General features: G+C 42.6%; 1 protein-coding gene across 1 annotated transcript; it reads left to right on the top strand.

Annotated features, from left to right (window-relative positions):
- The first annotated feature begins 276 nt into the window (after nucleotides 1-276).
- LOC116393344 (fibulin-1-like) lies at nucleotides 277-13,082 on the top strand. The gene is made up of 17 exons (XM_031865588.1): nucleotides 277-331; nucleotides 3,904-4,015; nucleotides 4,236-4,371; nucleotides 4,534-4,687; nucleotides 5,904-5,972; nucleotides 6,153-6,242; nucleotides 7,247-7,384; nucleotides 7,506-7,643; nucleotides 7,725-7,868; nucleotides 7,993-8,115; nucleotides 8,313-8,438; nucleotides 8,599-8,718; nucleotides 8,839-8,970; nucleotides 9,072-9,194; nucleotides 11,848-11,997; nucleotides 12,673-12,813; nucleotides 12,928-13,082. Exons 1-17 carry the CDS (start codon nucleotides 277-279, stop codon nucleotides 13,065-13,067), a joined length of 2,091 nt encoding a protein of 696 aa, XP_031721448.1. The 3' UTR covers nucleotides 13,068-13,082.
- The last annotated feature ends 333 nt before the right edge of the window (nucleotides 13,083-13,415 follow it).

The raw sequence follows: 13,415 nt of genomic DNA on the forward strand, positions 1-13,415 counted from the left end.
TGAAGAGATTTGGGATGTACCCACAACAGGTCCGCCCTCACCGCCCCCTAATCTCTAACCCCACAAGTCGAGGCCGGAGTCGCCTCTCCTGCCACTCTGACTGAGATGTTCTCCTTCTTGACGGGACACTTTCACAGAGGAGACACACACACACACACACGCGCGCACACACACACACACACACACCGTCCACTGCTGCCGTTCGGCCGCCAATCATCCCGGTAATTTCAAACAACAGCTGTGACATTAAGACGATCAGTGAGGGAAACATCTGCTATGGCACAGTGGACAATACTTCTGTTTTCTTTATACGGAGCTCTGCATGGACAAGGTAGGACGCACAGCTACATTTTGGCATTGAAATGCCGAATTTTAGTCTTTGTTAGTGGTTTGAACAACTTTAATACACTATTGATTTTGGGGGCATATTATACCCTTACGTGAGGTATTGCGTGGTAATATTTTCCAATACTAAGTACCAATTTAATTAAATCTGATTCAGTCACTGTCACCCGCAGCTGTGTTATTTTTCCATGCCTCTGCTCTGTATTTAATCCTCAGTGAATGGGTTTTCTACTGAACACGAGTGCTGTCAGGATGGGAAGGACCTGGCCCTGGACAGGCAAGACTGTACAGACCTCCCCCTCATCTCCTCCCCCTCCGACACCTGCAAGTAAGCAACACCTGGTTTCACAAAAGAGAGGGTCTCAGGATGCGACCCCAGGGACCAAGGACGGGGCAGTACAGAGGGAATGCATGACGTTTGTTGTGTTTATCCATCAAAAAATGTCCAGAGGTTACAAATATGTATCACATTGGCCTCTTCAAATGAGTGTGTCATTTTCCTGTGGGAAATGTGTGTGTCCTGTAAGCCACAGGAGAGGATTGCCACATCTAGTGTTGTGGCAATTTATCAGTATGTTCTTCTTTCGATGTAACTTGTACCGCTTAACTCTGAACGTTGTGTCCATGTAGACAAACAGTCAAGGCCTGGCACCCAGCCTTGACATCTTAGCTCCTTCCGAAGAGGGAGTACGCTTGCGAGGGGGGGGGGGGGGTTCGAGATAATGTGCAGAACAATACATTCAGTTTGTATGAAACATACTCTGCAGAAGCTGAGACTTGTTGTCAGACCTCCGAACCCTCTGTGGGGAAAGGGCTCTGACCTTTCAGCTGAATTATTCTAAGTGCCTGTTCAATAAAATACTTAAAGACATTTGAGAGTTTTCTCATTACGTTTATTTCTCACAGTATACCACACATAGTAACTACACAGTAAGGACGGGCGTTAAGTGGCCCCCTGGAGCATTTTTAACACTAAAGGGCCCTGATTGACTGTAAGAACATGGAGGGTGTGATTGATGAAATAGAGGAACACCTGGTCGACACATGGCGGTCAGTAGAGGGAACATTTGGAGAGGAAAAAAGTAGCTGCTGACCATTACAATGTCTTTTAAACTAAGGTGGGTTACTGAGAAAGGATGCAGTTTCTCTTCTGGATGAATTAAATGTGTGCCGTTTTTTTTACAGGATCACCCAGGAGCAGTGCTGTGCAGCAGCAGTAGGAGACCGACTTTGTGACAATGGCATCGAGATGGCCACGTATCAAGGGGCCTGTGAGAGGCCCTTCTTCCAAGGAGAATTCTGGGAAACCCAAATCTCTAAGGTTATCTCCTCCCTGATGTCAATGTCTTCAACGTTTACGCGTCTTTTCATTCTTGCACACACAAACAAGACACCTAAAAAATCGACACCTAGATTTTCTGACAATATCACTTGAGAGATAAGATTCCTTCTTTTTCAGCTGCCTCTCTTCCTGCTTCACCCTCCCTGTCTCCTGTTCAGATGTGCTGTGACTGCTGTGTGATCGGCCTGATCACAGCGAGCCAGGGTTCCAGCTGCGAGTTCCAGGGGTTGTTGATGGACAGAAAGTGTTCGTACACAGCTAAAGCCTGCTGCGACAACAGCACAGCAGTAGAAACTCAACCCGATAGAAATGGTAGGAGATGTAACCAATGTTGTGCTTTGAGTCTTCAGTGTCTTGATTGGCTCCACTCTGTCTCATCGAGACAGAATGGCTACTGGCGGTCTGTGACATTCAAAACAATCGGTATACTCGGCCATCTGCACACATTAGAGGTGCCAAGTGATTTACAGCACAATATCATTTGGTGCCACTTAATAAGGGCTTTATAACCTTTTTATTAATGGTTTATAAAGTTCCTTAATACTTCATAAGAAAAATACAAGCCATTAATAAGAACAATCTTTAGATGTAAAATCTCATATTGACCCATGAGACCATTTATTTTTAGAAAAAGGCTTCAGATGATCTAGAACAAAATCCAGTTATTTTTTTGTTTGTTTTAAATTTAAAACAAAAAGTCCCAGCAGGGCTATTCACCGGGCTAATCTGTAGACACCTTGCCAAATGGTAACTCAGGGCCAACCGGTGTTGTGGCTTGTAGCTTTTGTCGCCTAGCTGGCTTCAGGTGAAAAACTCAAAACATGTTGGCAAGGACAGAGCTGCAAAAACACTCGATTTGAGTTAAAAGCAAAAGTGTCTTGCTGATGTAGATTGAAGGCCAAATCTCAACAATGTTTTATGGTGAAGCAGACTTGTTTGTTTTTTATCAGGAGAACAATTCTTCAGACTTTACTGCACTCTTAGATAATTCAGAGACATGATTATAACCTTCTAATCATCAGTGTGTGTTCTCCAAATTGTGTCCTTGCTCTTCTGCAGCATGATTTCTTTTACATAAGATTAGGCCTACGCCTTGTTGTTTAGCTGGTTTCCCTCACTGAAAGCAATGAAAGTGTGCAATTAGACCCACAGAACTAAAAAAGGTTCAGTTACCTCAACCTTTCTGGAACTCACATGACGTCAAACTGACACTTCAACTTCAGTATCGATAACTTTGTCCAATATTGACACTTTTATTATTTATTGAGGATACACAGGAGCTGTAAAGAACTCTACAAACAATGTTATTACCTGCATTTACAGTAATCGTAATATAGAGGGTTAAATGTAGATGGTAGTTGTTCTTTGCTCCCGCTGGCATCTTTATTTTGTTGTTGTTCTTTTATTTATTCTTTGAGATAATGTTAGATGCTACACCCTGAAAAGTTGAGGTTCTCAAACAGTGGTCTGAATCCCCACAAGGGGTCGCAAGATTACTCTGAGGGGCCTCAGGCTGATTAACAGAAGATGAAAAGAGAAAACCAAAACATTTAAGTTGTACAAAGTGATGCTATTTCTTTTATACTAACCCTCTAACTTCAGTTTATTTTAAATTCATAAATTACTTGATGCTTTTGCATTTTATGACTTCTAAATAAGAAACGACTTCAAATTTAAACCAAACCTCTTTCAAAAAACAAATCATTATTAAATTAAAAAAGAGTTCACAAAATGATTTTTGTATGAGTCTGTATGAGTTTTCTCTTGTTTTATCCAACTTTTCTTAAATTCATCTGTGTTATTTCACTTTTAATCTGTCAACATCCACTTTGGAATCTCTTAGTGTTGGCGCATTGTTGCGTCAAATAAATCCAAATATCGTCCACGTTTGAATAATTCAGGAGCCCTGACGGCTAAACACAGGTCCGCCCTCACCGCCCCCTAGTTCTGCATGGACAAAGTAGGATGCACTGCAAAATTTTGGCATTGAAATGCCGAATGTTAGTCTTTGTTAGTGGTTGGAACAACTTTAATACACTATTAATTTTGGGGGCATATTATATCCTTATGTGAGGTACTGCGTGGTAATATTTTCCAATACTGTCCGTCTATCTGAGAGTGTGAGCCCAATTTAATTAAATCAGATTTAGTAACTGGCTATTGGGGGCAGCTGTGCTATTTTTCCATCATGCCTCTGCTGTGTATTTCATCCTCAGAGAATCAGCTTCCTATTGAACACGAGTGCTGTCAGAATGGGAAGGACTGGGCCCAGGAAAGACATGACTGTACATACCTCCCCGTCATCTCCTCCTCCTCCCACAGCTGCAGGTAAGCAACACCTGGTTTCACAAAAGAGAGGGTCTCAGGATGCGACTCGGGGACCAAGGACGGGGCAGTACAGAGGGAATGCATGACGTTTGTTGTGCTTATTCTTCAAAAACTTTCCTCGGGGTTTTTCTCCACATGCTCTTTATACAGCTATTTCCTCATGGATCAAAGGATGCAGTTTCTCTTCTGGATGAGCTAAATGTGTGCCGTTTATTTACAGGCTCACCCAGGAGCAGTGCTGTGCAGCAGCAGTAGGAGACCGACTCTGTGACAATGGCATCGAGGTAGCCAAGGGGCAAAGTGCCTGTTTCATGTCCTTCTTCCGAGGAGAATTCTGGGAAACCCAAATCTCTAAGGTTAACTCCTCCCTGATGTCAATGTCTTCAACCTTTACACGTCTTTTCATTCTTGCGTGCAATAAATGAACACCTAGTTTTTTACTATATAACATTAGAGATAAGATTCCTTCTTTATCAGCTGCCTCTCTTCCCGTTTCACCCTCCCTGTCTCCTGTTCAGATGTGCTGTGACTGCTGTGTGATCGGCCTGATCACACTGAACAAGGGCTCCAGCTGCGAGTTCCAGGGGTTGTTGATGGACAGAAAGTGTTCGTACACAGCTAAAGCCTGCTGCGACAACAGCACAGCAGTAGAAACTGAACCCAATACAAATGGTAAGAGATGTAACCAATGTTGTGCTTTCAGTCTTCAGTGTCTTGATTGGCTCCACTCTGTCTCATCTAGACAGAATGGCTACTGGCGGTCTGTGACACTCAAAACAATCTGTATACTCGGCCATCTGCACACATTAGAGGTGCCAAGTGATTTACAGCACAATATCATTTGGTGCCACTTAATAAGGGCTTTATAACCTTTTTATTAATGGTTTATAAAGTTCCTTAATACTTTATAGAAGAAAAATACAAGCCATTAATAAGAACAATCTTTGTATAGGATCTAAAATCTAATCTTGACTTGTGAATCCCCTCTTATTAACTACAGACTTTATAAAGGCTTTTTAGAAATTGGGGAACCCATGACCATTTGTCAGTGGATTACCAACATTTATAACTGCTCTATTGTGAAATAGAAAGGATAAACACCAGCCAAAGAGATTAAAAAAAATCTGGTAACCTGACATTTGTTCAACACAACCACTGCCAGTTCGGATGGATATTCGGATGTGCTATGCTACACCCTCAGAATTTTTAAAAATGTAAAGCAAAAAGTCCCAACAGATGTTGACTCATGTGACATCGCTTGAGGCAATTCATCAGATTTCATGCAGGTCCCTCTAGAGCCACAAAAGCTTTTATACAACGTTTTCACACATGCAGTAGTTCTCCCCAAGACCTGGAGTTCTCTCCTTCAGTGACAAGCCCTGTCTTAAGGGTAGCTTATTTGTTCGGGTAAAAGGAGACAGTTTTCAGAAGGACTGCGTCACATCAATCCAGGCAGCGTTACTGGGAGCACAGACAGCAGCCCTGTTGTGTAGTAAACTGGACAATGGCCTTGATGTGGAAGCCATGGAGCGGATCACTACCAGAGAGGCAGACAGACTGGGTAACAGGGGTATTCACCGGGCTAATCTGTAGACACCTTGACAAATGGTAACTCGGGACCAACTGGTGTTGTGACTTGTAGCTTTTGTCGCCAAGCTGGTGAAAAACCCAAAACATGTTGGCAAGGACAGAGCTGCAAAAACACTCGATTTCAATTAAAAGCAAAAGTGTCTTGCTGATGTAGATTGAAGGCCAAAGCAATGAGAGCATGCCAATGGGAAGGCTACAGAGCTTTGTGGAGTTCCAATGAGTGATGAGGTGCTGAAGTGTTTCACCCTGTGCTTGCTATTCAGGGAATTTCATTTTAATGAGGCCTTTTCTTCCATAGCACCAGTGACAGTAATGCCTCAGGCCAACACTACGGCCGAGCCTCAGGGGGGATCGGACCCCTGTACAGGTTTGCCACCTTCATTTCTTAATGTGATCTTTATTGTCATAAGAAGAGATGTAAGAGGTTTAGGCACCCGCCTCTTGATGGCGTTGCCTATCATCAGCCAGTGACATGATTCCTGTGATGTAGGACTCACACTGTATACAGCGATGTCTACTTCTTCATGTGTGTCTCTGCTGTTTTCAGACTCCAAATGCTCCCACTTGTGTGATGGTTACGGTATGTGTGCGTGCCTTGGTGGTTATCAACTGCAAGAGGATGGAGTGAATTGTGAAGGTGAGTAATGTAAATGAAAGCGTTGCTATAATTGCCTACTTCTTAAAGTAGCCCTTCTAAGCAGCATGGCTCTGGGGATGGCAACGTCAGTGTGCCAGTCTGTTGGTCGGCCTAGACTAAAATATCTCAACAACCATTAGATGGATTGTCGTGAAATTCTTCATTCATAGCCCCCTACCGGATGGAGTGTGATCCCTTCATGTATTATTTAGTGCCGACAGCAGGTTAGGAATTAAATTGGTTCAATACACTTTGACAAAATACCTGCAAAACTAATGAAGTTCCCATCAGCCACTGTAAAAGTTAGCATGCTAACATGATATACTCACATGGTGAACATGGTAAACATCATACCTGCTAAATGTGAGCATGTTGGCATTATCATTGTGAACATGTTAGCATGCAAACATGAGCATAAGCTGTGCTTTTCAACACCCACACAACTAGTTTTCCAGAAAGCGATTGACTGTGGGTTCCAATACCCATTCCACCATGCTATCTAGTATGCCAAAAGATTTAAGCTGCATTTCCAAATCACGTACTTCTTCTTTTGAATTTTAGTACATACTGCAGCTGCTCTCACAAAGTACGTACTGTTGCATGCAGTATGAATTCAGTTGTGACATATACTACTTCCTCATAACATGGCACCTTGAACTTTGACCCTCTTGCTTATATGTCTGCTGCACAAAGGATTGTGGGTTAGAATAGCCAAAACAGCATACTGGCTTAAACACTGCAAAATGTGATCGGATGTAGTCGAACATTCTGGTGCTTTCAACATACTGCCTTTGACATGTATTGGGGCATCCTAAATCTTTTTCTGGCATACTAGGTTGTATGGTAGTGTGGATATTTGAAAGCACATTTAGTGTGTCCTAATACATAGCATGTCAAATGCAGTATCCTAAAAATGATGCTCTACTACATCCCATCCACTGACAATGCTTTACTATGCGGATAGACTGCTCTTCTTGTTTTTCATTGGATGTCTCTCTCCTCAGATGTTGATGAGTGCCTGACTGGCAGTCACAACTGCGTCTTTGGCCAAGTTTGCATTAACATGCTGGGTTCCTTCCAATGTCAGACGAAAACCAGCTGTAACACCGGGTATGAACTCAAAGACTACAAAAAATGCCAAGGTAACAATCCTGCAATTTTAGTTTAAGGTAAAATAGCCATCACATGTCCAATGGCCTACAGTATTTCATGTCAATAAAAATATTTATGCTTTCTTCATCTTTTCCTCCGTGCCTGTTCCAGACATAGATGAGTGTACTTTGGGGACACATAACTGTGGACCAAACGTTTTGTGCACCAACACACAAGGCTCGTTTTACTGCTCCCAAAAGAGGAGGTGCTCAGGCGGTTTTATTCAGGACGCCGTCGGCAGCTGTATCGGTAAGCTTAGTGTCACACTCAGGTAAAAACAATCCCTGGGTAAACGTTAAGCTGGCTTTGCTTTATGTGTTTCCTCATTAGATGTAAATGAGTGTGTGGCCCATACCAGTACCTGCCTGCCTGGCCAGACTTGTATGAACACAGTGGGCTCCTACACTTGTCTAAGGAACACATACACCTGTGGACGAGGCTATCATCTAACTCAGGACGGCACGCTTTGTGAAGGTGAATACTGTCACAATAAATTATGTCCTGTGTTTAAAGTATTTTGTTTGCGGCCAGAAATCATTATAAGTCACCTTAATTTCCCTTTGTCAGACATGTAACTTCTCCCCTTCATGTTTTACAGATGTGGATGAGTGTCGTACAGGGAATGTGTGTGGCGGCCATGTTTGTGTCAACCTGGTGGGCACGTACCGCTGTGAATGCAGAATTGGCTTCTTCCGCAACAGTATAACCAAACGGTGTGAAGGTGCAGTACAAACTCATCACATTTTTTTTTGTTATTGCATCATTGGTAATATGTTGTGCATATCAGCTGTGAAATTAAATATTGTTTACGGTGAATAAATTCAAGTGAGTAGAGGAGAAAGAAGTGTCACGAGACAAGTGGAAAGTGGAAGTCAGTTCTGACTCTCAGATTCATGGTCTGTCCCCCGTGTTCTCAAGATATCAATGAGTGCAGGCATTATTCCGGACGACTCTGCGCCCACATGTGTGACAACACACAGGGGTCTTACCAGTGCAGCTGCGCCACTGGCTTCAAACTGTCCCACGACGGCAGAAGCTGTGACGGTAAAATCACTCCTCATTTCATGGATTCATTCAGGCTCATTATGTTGTGGATGAGCGACCTCTCAGCTTCATGTAATTCCCATTGCATCATAGACTTGGTCTTGTTTGAATCCTCATGCGACACATTTTGAGGTCTGATTCTGTGCCTGTGTGCCGACAGATGTCAATGAGTGTGCAGCCAAGCCTTGCAGCCAGTCGTGTTCAAATACCCATGGCTCGTACCAGTGCTACTGTCGCCGTGGTTACCAGCTGAGTGACATCGATGGGATAACGTGTGAAGGTGCTTGTTGGCCTTCATGGTGCTTCATGATGTTGCAAATCAACCCACGGATGTGATCACATGTCACATAAACACATCACTGAGTATTTCTAATGACCTTTTACTGTCTGTTACTCTCAGATATTGATGAGTGTGCTCTGCCTGCTGGACGTCATGGGTGTTCCTACAGCTGCACCAACGCCCCAGGAAGTTTTTACTGTACCTGCCCACCCACAGGCTACACCACCACACAAAATGGACACACATGCCAAGGTAATTTAGACAAAACATTTGGTTCCATTGCCATTAAAACAAGTGGAGGAGTGTTGTTTTTTATTTAATGTCTAACCTTTGCTTCCCCCCTGTGTTTTTAGACATTGATGAATGTGCAGTCGGGACCCATACCTGTTCTGTCTCTGAAACCTGCTTCAACATCTTGGGAGGATTTCGCTGTCTGTCCTTGGCATGTCCTCAAAGCTTCCGGAAAGCAGGGCACGGGTGAGTGTTGATGGCTACTTGTTCATGACGGGCTGTTTGAATGAAAGGGTTGATTGTCCCCAGCTGAGCATGATGCATCTTACTACTCTGTAGTGTAGTATTAAGACTCCGTCCTTCTCATTTTGCACACATTTCCTGTCATGCAGATTTGGGCTGCTTATGACATTTGCTTGTAGTTTACGGTCACAAAACTCTTTTCTCACTCTCCTACTTCCATCATTTACTCCCTCTCTTTGTTATTTTCCTCTTTTTATACCCCTGCCTGCAGCCGTTTCTGCCCTCCATCCAATGAGTATCTAATTTGTTTCCCCCTTTCAGCCGTTGTGAGCGAGTAACTTGCCAGTTCACGCAGGATCCTGCGTCGTGTCTCTTGCTCCCGCTGAGAATCTCCTTCTACAACATCAGCTTTACAACCAACACCCCCGCCTCCGCTGTTGTTTTCCGGATGGCACTCTCCAATTCCGTGCCGGGAGTCAAAATGCTGCTCAGCATAGTCTCCGGAGATGAGGAGGAATACTTTGTTGTGGAGCAGCATGCTCACGGAGGAGAGATCTCACTGCGCCGTACATTATCCCGACCGCAAGACTTTTTTCTGACCGTGGAGATGAGGCTGGTTCACTACGGGACATCACATCTGTATATGGCCAAGATTGCTGTGTTTGTCACACACAAGCAGTCCATCCAGCCCTCAGGAACATTTACATATTAGAAAACTGTGAAATTTAAAGGAATAGTTTGGAGTGTTTTTAAATCTATCTCTATTTTTCACTCACCACTCATGTATTATAAAGGTGGTTTTATATATATATATTATATATATTTTTCTTAATGCAGAAGTCAGAGCTCCAGCTTTCCTTCTACCCTTTGGCACAGTTAATAAGGGGCAAATCTATCATTCTTGTTGAGTGGAAAAACACTGATTCACACCAAACAAAAATGCTGCTAGAGCAGTCTGTTATGATGAATTTGAGTGGTTATTAAAGAAAAATCTATTTATTTGTATTGCTAAATTCTTCTCGGCATCCATCTGAGAATATTAGTATGGAACATGGTGTTAGAATGATTTACTTTACAGTGAATGATTGGTTATCGAAGCAACAAGTCGAAATTGTGAATTGAATTGCATTTGTATATGCAAAGTGGTCTTGGGGATGCATTTCTTGAAAACAATCTCTTGTTTTTCAGCTGTTTTCAACATTCAATGCCTTTTTTTGTTATTTATTCCAGCATATGGTGTAGCAGTAGATACAGAAGAATATTAGGACATGGTACCACTAGATGGGGCTCATTAGCTGTAACTCTACACTGTGACAGGATTGTTCATGTGCATTCATTTGCATGATGCAGCTCACTCTACCTCGTGTTTTTGCAGCAGCTTCCCTTTATGTGTACTTTCTATGTGTGTGGAATTAAAAAGTGACGGATAAAAATGACTTTTTACTCTTCGATGCTCAAGCACACACACACACACACACACACACACCGGCAATGGTTTCTGCCACTACTCTCGCACTTCCTCCGCTGTGGTAATTTCTAATGTTTTCCTATGATCTGTTCCAAGCTGCCTCACCGTAGGATGAAACAGGCCTCGCCTTAGCGGACAGAAAGAAAAATAAGCGTGGCACTTATTTATGGGCACCTGGGGCTCAGCCAGCATGGGGGCTCAATTAGTGGTGGCGCACCATTACAGCTCACATGATGGATAGTGCTTTTAGTGTTGGTATTGGGTGGTTATCAGTTGATTTGCTGTAAATGATACCAAAAGGCCAGTAGCTGTGTTGGTCAGCTGGATAAATGCAGCCAGACAAATTTTCCACTGTTCCATTTCCCTCCTGGTGGTTTTTGGGGGTTTAATGCATAGCGCTGATTGAAATTAAATATATGAGGTAATTATTCTCTTAAATCTTTGTGTCATATAACCACCCACTTTCCAAATGCTAAGTTGATTATTTCAAATATATAAAAATAGGGAAATGCTGTATGTAAAGATAATAGTATCTGTATGTGTCTTATTTTGGAGAGACACTATCGTTTGGAAATGCAATTATGCTTATTCCGCTGCAGATTCTGTCAAAGCTGTGGGTTTTTTGTCCACCATGCACTTCAGTGTGATGTCATTGATCACATCAAATGACATTCGGTCCTACTTACCCTCTCCTGGTTTACTACAATCCCGTCTTCCCTTCGTGGCATGAATACCACACAATCATGTCTGTGGCTTTGGGCAAAACAACTTGGACTCACCTGCTTGCTGCTAATTTCATGGCTCTGCTCCCTTTGCAGTTTTCAAGTTCATATATTGAAAGCGCTGATGTCTTCATGTCGGGGAGCCCCACAAACTTGATATTAGGTTGAGGGATCAGGGTTTGGCCTCCTTGTTAAGGCACCCTTTCGTCGGTTAACCATAGAGGTCTATGGTAGCTATTCAGGTGTTGCCAGGTTCTCCTGGCTCAACTCAGCCGTCAGGCTGTGGTCAACGTTTTTCTAATGAATACTGTTGTGTCCTGTGTAGGTTAAAGTTGTGAGAAACCCACACTTCTCCTTTTGTGTGCACTCCTCTTTCCTTGGCACATATGTTATACATCTCCATGTCCTCCCCGTTTTCTTCATCTTTCCATCTTGCCTGCTAACCATCACTTCTGTTTTTCTTTTTCCGATCCAGAAAAGATGCTTCAGGGAATGGGCGTTGTGTTAAGGTCTGCCAACCTAACAACGTCGGCTGCCGTCTCTCTCCCATCCACTTCCTCTCCCACATCTCCATCTCTCTGCCAACCTTCCATGGAGACTTCCGTGGACCACAAGGTAAGACAAGGTGGACGTACAGCAAGGCCTTAGTATGTGGAACCTCGATGGCCTCATTCACCAGCATTTACAATTGCACATGATAGTGTGCATGACGATCTATGGTGCATGAATATGTAGTAGCCCGTATCATATGATTTGGTTGATTCCCATAGTCCTTGATGGGGAATAACTTTTAATTGGTTGTAATAATGGAGTAAAAGTTACCTTGAGCAAAAGTTTGTGGACCTGGCAGATTCAACTGGTTAGTTAGATTACTGTGTCTGTAGTGAGCTACCACATTTGACACCTTCACTGTTCTATTAAAATGTATTTTGTGTCAAGGTTTCCAAGGGGAGCCTACATTCAACATTCAAAGTAAATCCAACATGAATCTTGAATGCAATTATTTACATAAAATATTCATGTTCAGTGTTTATTCTGATCACAGTTTTCAGCCTGGGGCGGAAAGGGTTAACTCAGTCGCTTCAAATTTGCAGCCTTATTGAAATTCAACTTTCCATCCACCAACCTGACACAGCGCATACGACTCAATTACTTTCAATTGTTTCAACCCACAGAACAATTGTTTTATTATATCATAAATATATGTGTGATATTATTTGAAGGACTAAATGCACTCTGTGGTTCGCTACTATCAGACTGCTACAAACTTTAAAACAATTCTTCCAACAGAAATAGTTTTCCTGCGGACAGTTGCAGTGGCTAACCCTGTTCCTGTACCCGGTGCCACCGATGTTTACTTTAACATCCTGGTTACAGATGACCAGTTCTCCTTTGATGTGATTCAGCGTTCCCACCAGGGCATGCTCGTGGGTAAGTGGAGAGAGCAGGCAATCAATCCTTTATGAAAGCCTTTATTAAATAGTATATACAGATGATTGCATGTACTCATAAGTCTCCAAAAATTGAGTCTTTGTCTTCTTTTAGGTGTGGTTCGTCAGGTGAAACCTATCTTTGGCCCCAGGGACCTTGAGTTGCAGGTGGCTATGAACTATTTCAAGTCAGGTGTTGTTTCCAAATGCAACATTTTCATCATCCAGGTCTTCATCTCTGAGTTCTGGTTCTGAGCTTATGAATTGAACGATACTACATTAGCTTTATACAGCACATAACTTGGAAAACGTTTTGAATATCTGGAGTCGCCCCACTTGCTGAACATTTAAAACCACTGTGTGTGCAAGATAAGATAAGTCATTGGATTTGGTCAATTTGCGAGTGTTTTTAGTTATAAAGTTACGGAAAAAAGTTAAAGAATCAGTTTCAGGTATTTATAATTTCAACACAATATATACAGATGAAACACGAACACGTTTACAAATGATGTATCTGTGAGGCTGTACTCAGGTACAGTGATGCTTTTTAAGTTACATGTTTTCATGTGTGATGTAGTATAATGTATTTTAATGTTAAAAATG

Source organism: Anarrhichthys ocellatus, unplaced genomic scaffold (genome assembly GCF_004355925.1).
Source record: "Anarrhichthys ocellatus isolate YVR2014 unplaced genomic scaffold, GSC_Weel_1.0 scaffold33, whole genome shotgun sequence".
Lineage (NCBI taxonomy): Eukaryota > Metazoa > Chordata > Actinopteri > Perciformes > Anarhichadidae > Anarrhichthys > Anarrhichthys ocellatus.

Bases quoted from the DNA above. Each gene is read 5' to 3' on its own strand.
- LOC116393344 (XM_031865588.1), top strand. From the start codon at position 277: ATGGCACAGTGGACAATACTTCTGTTTTCTTTATACGGAGCTCTGCAT. The intron at 4,688-5,903 runs GTAAGAGATGTA...TTTCTTCCATAG, and splicing joins AACTGAACCCAATACAAATG to CACCAGTGACAGTAATGCCT. The intron at 8,116-8,312 runs GTGCAGTACAAA...CGTGTTCTCAAG, and splicing joins TATAACCAAACGGTGTGAAG to ATATCAATGAGTGCAGGCAT.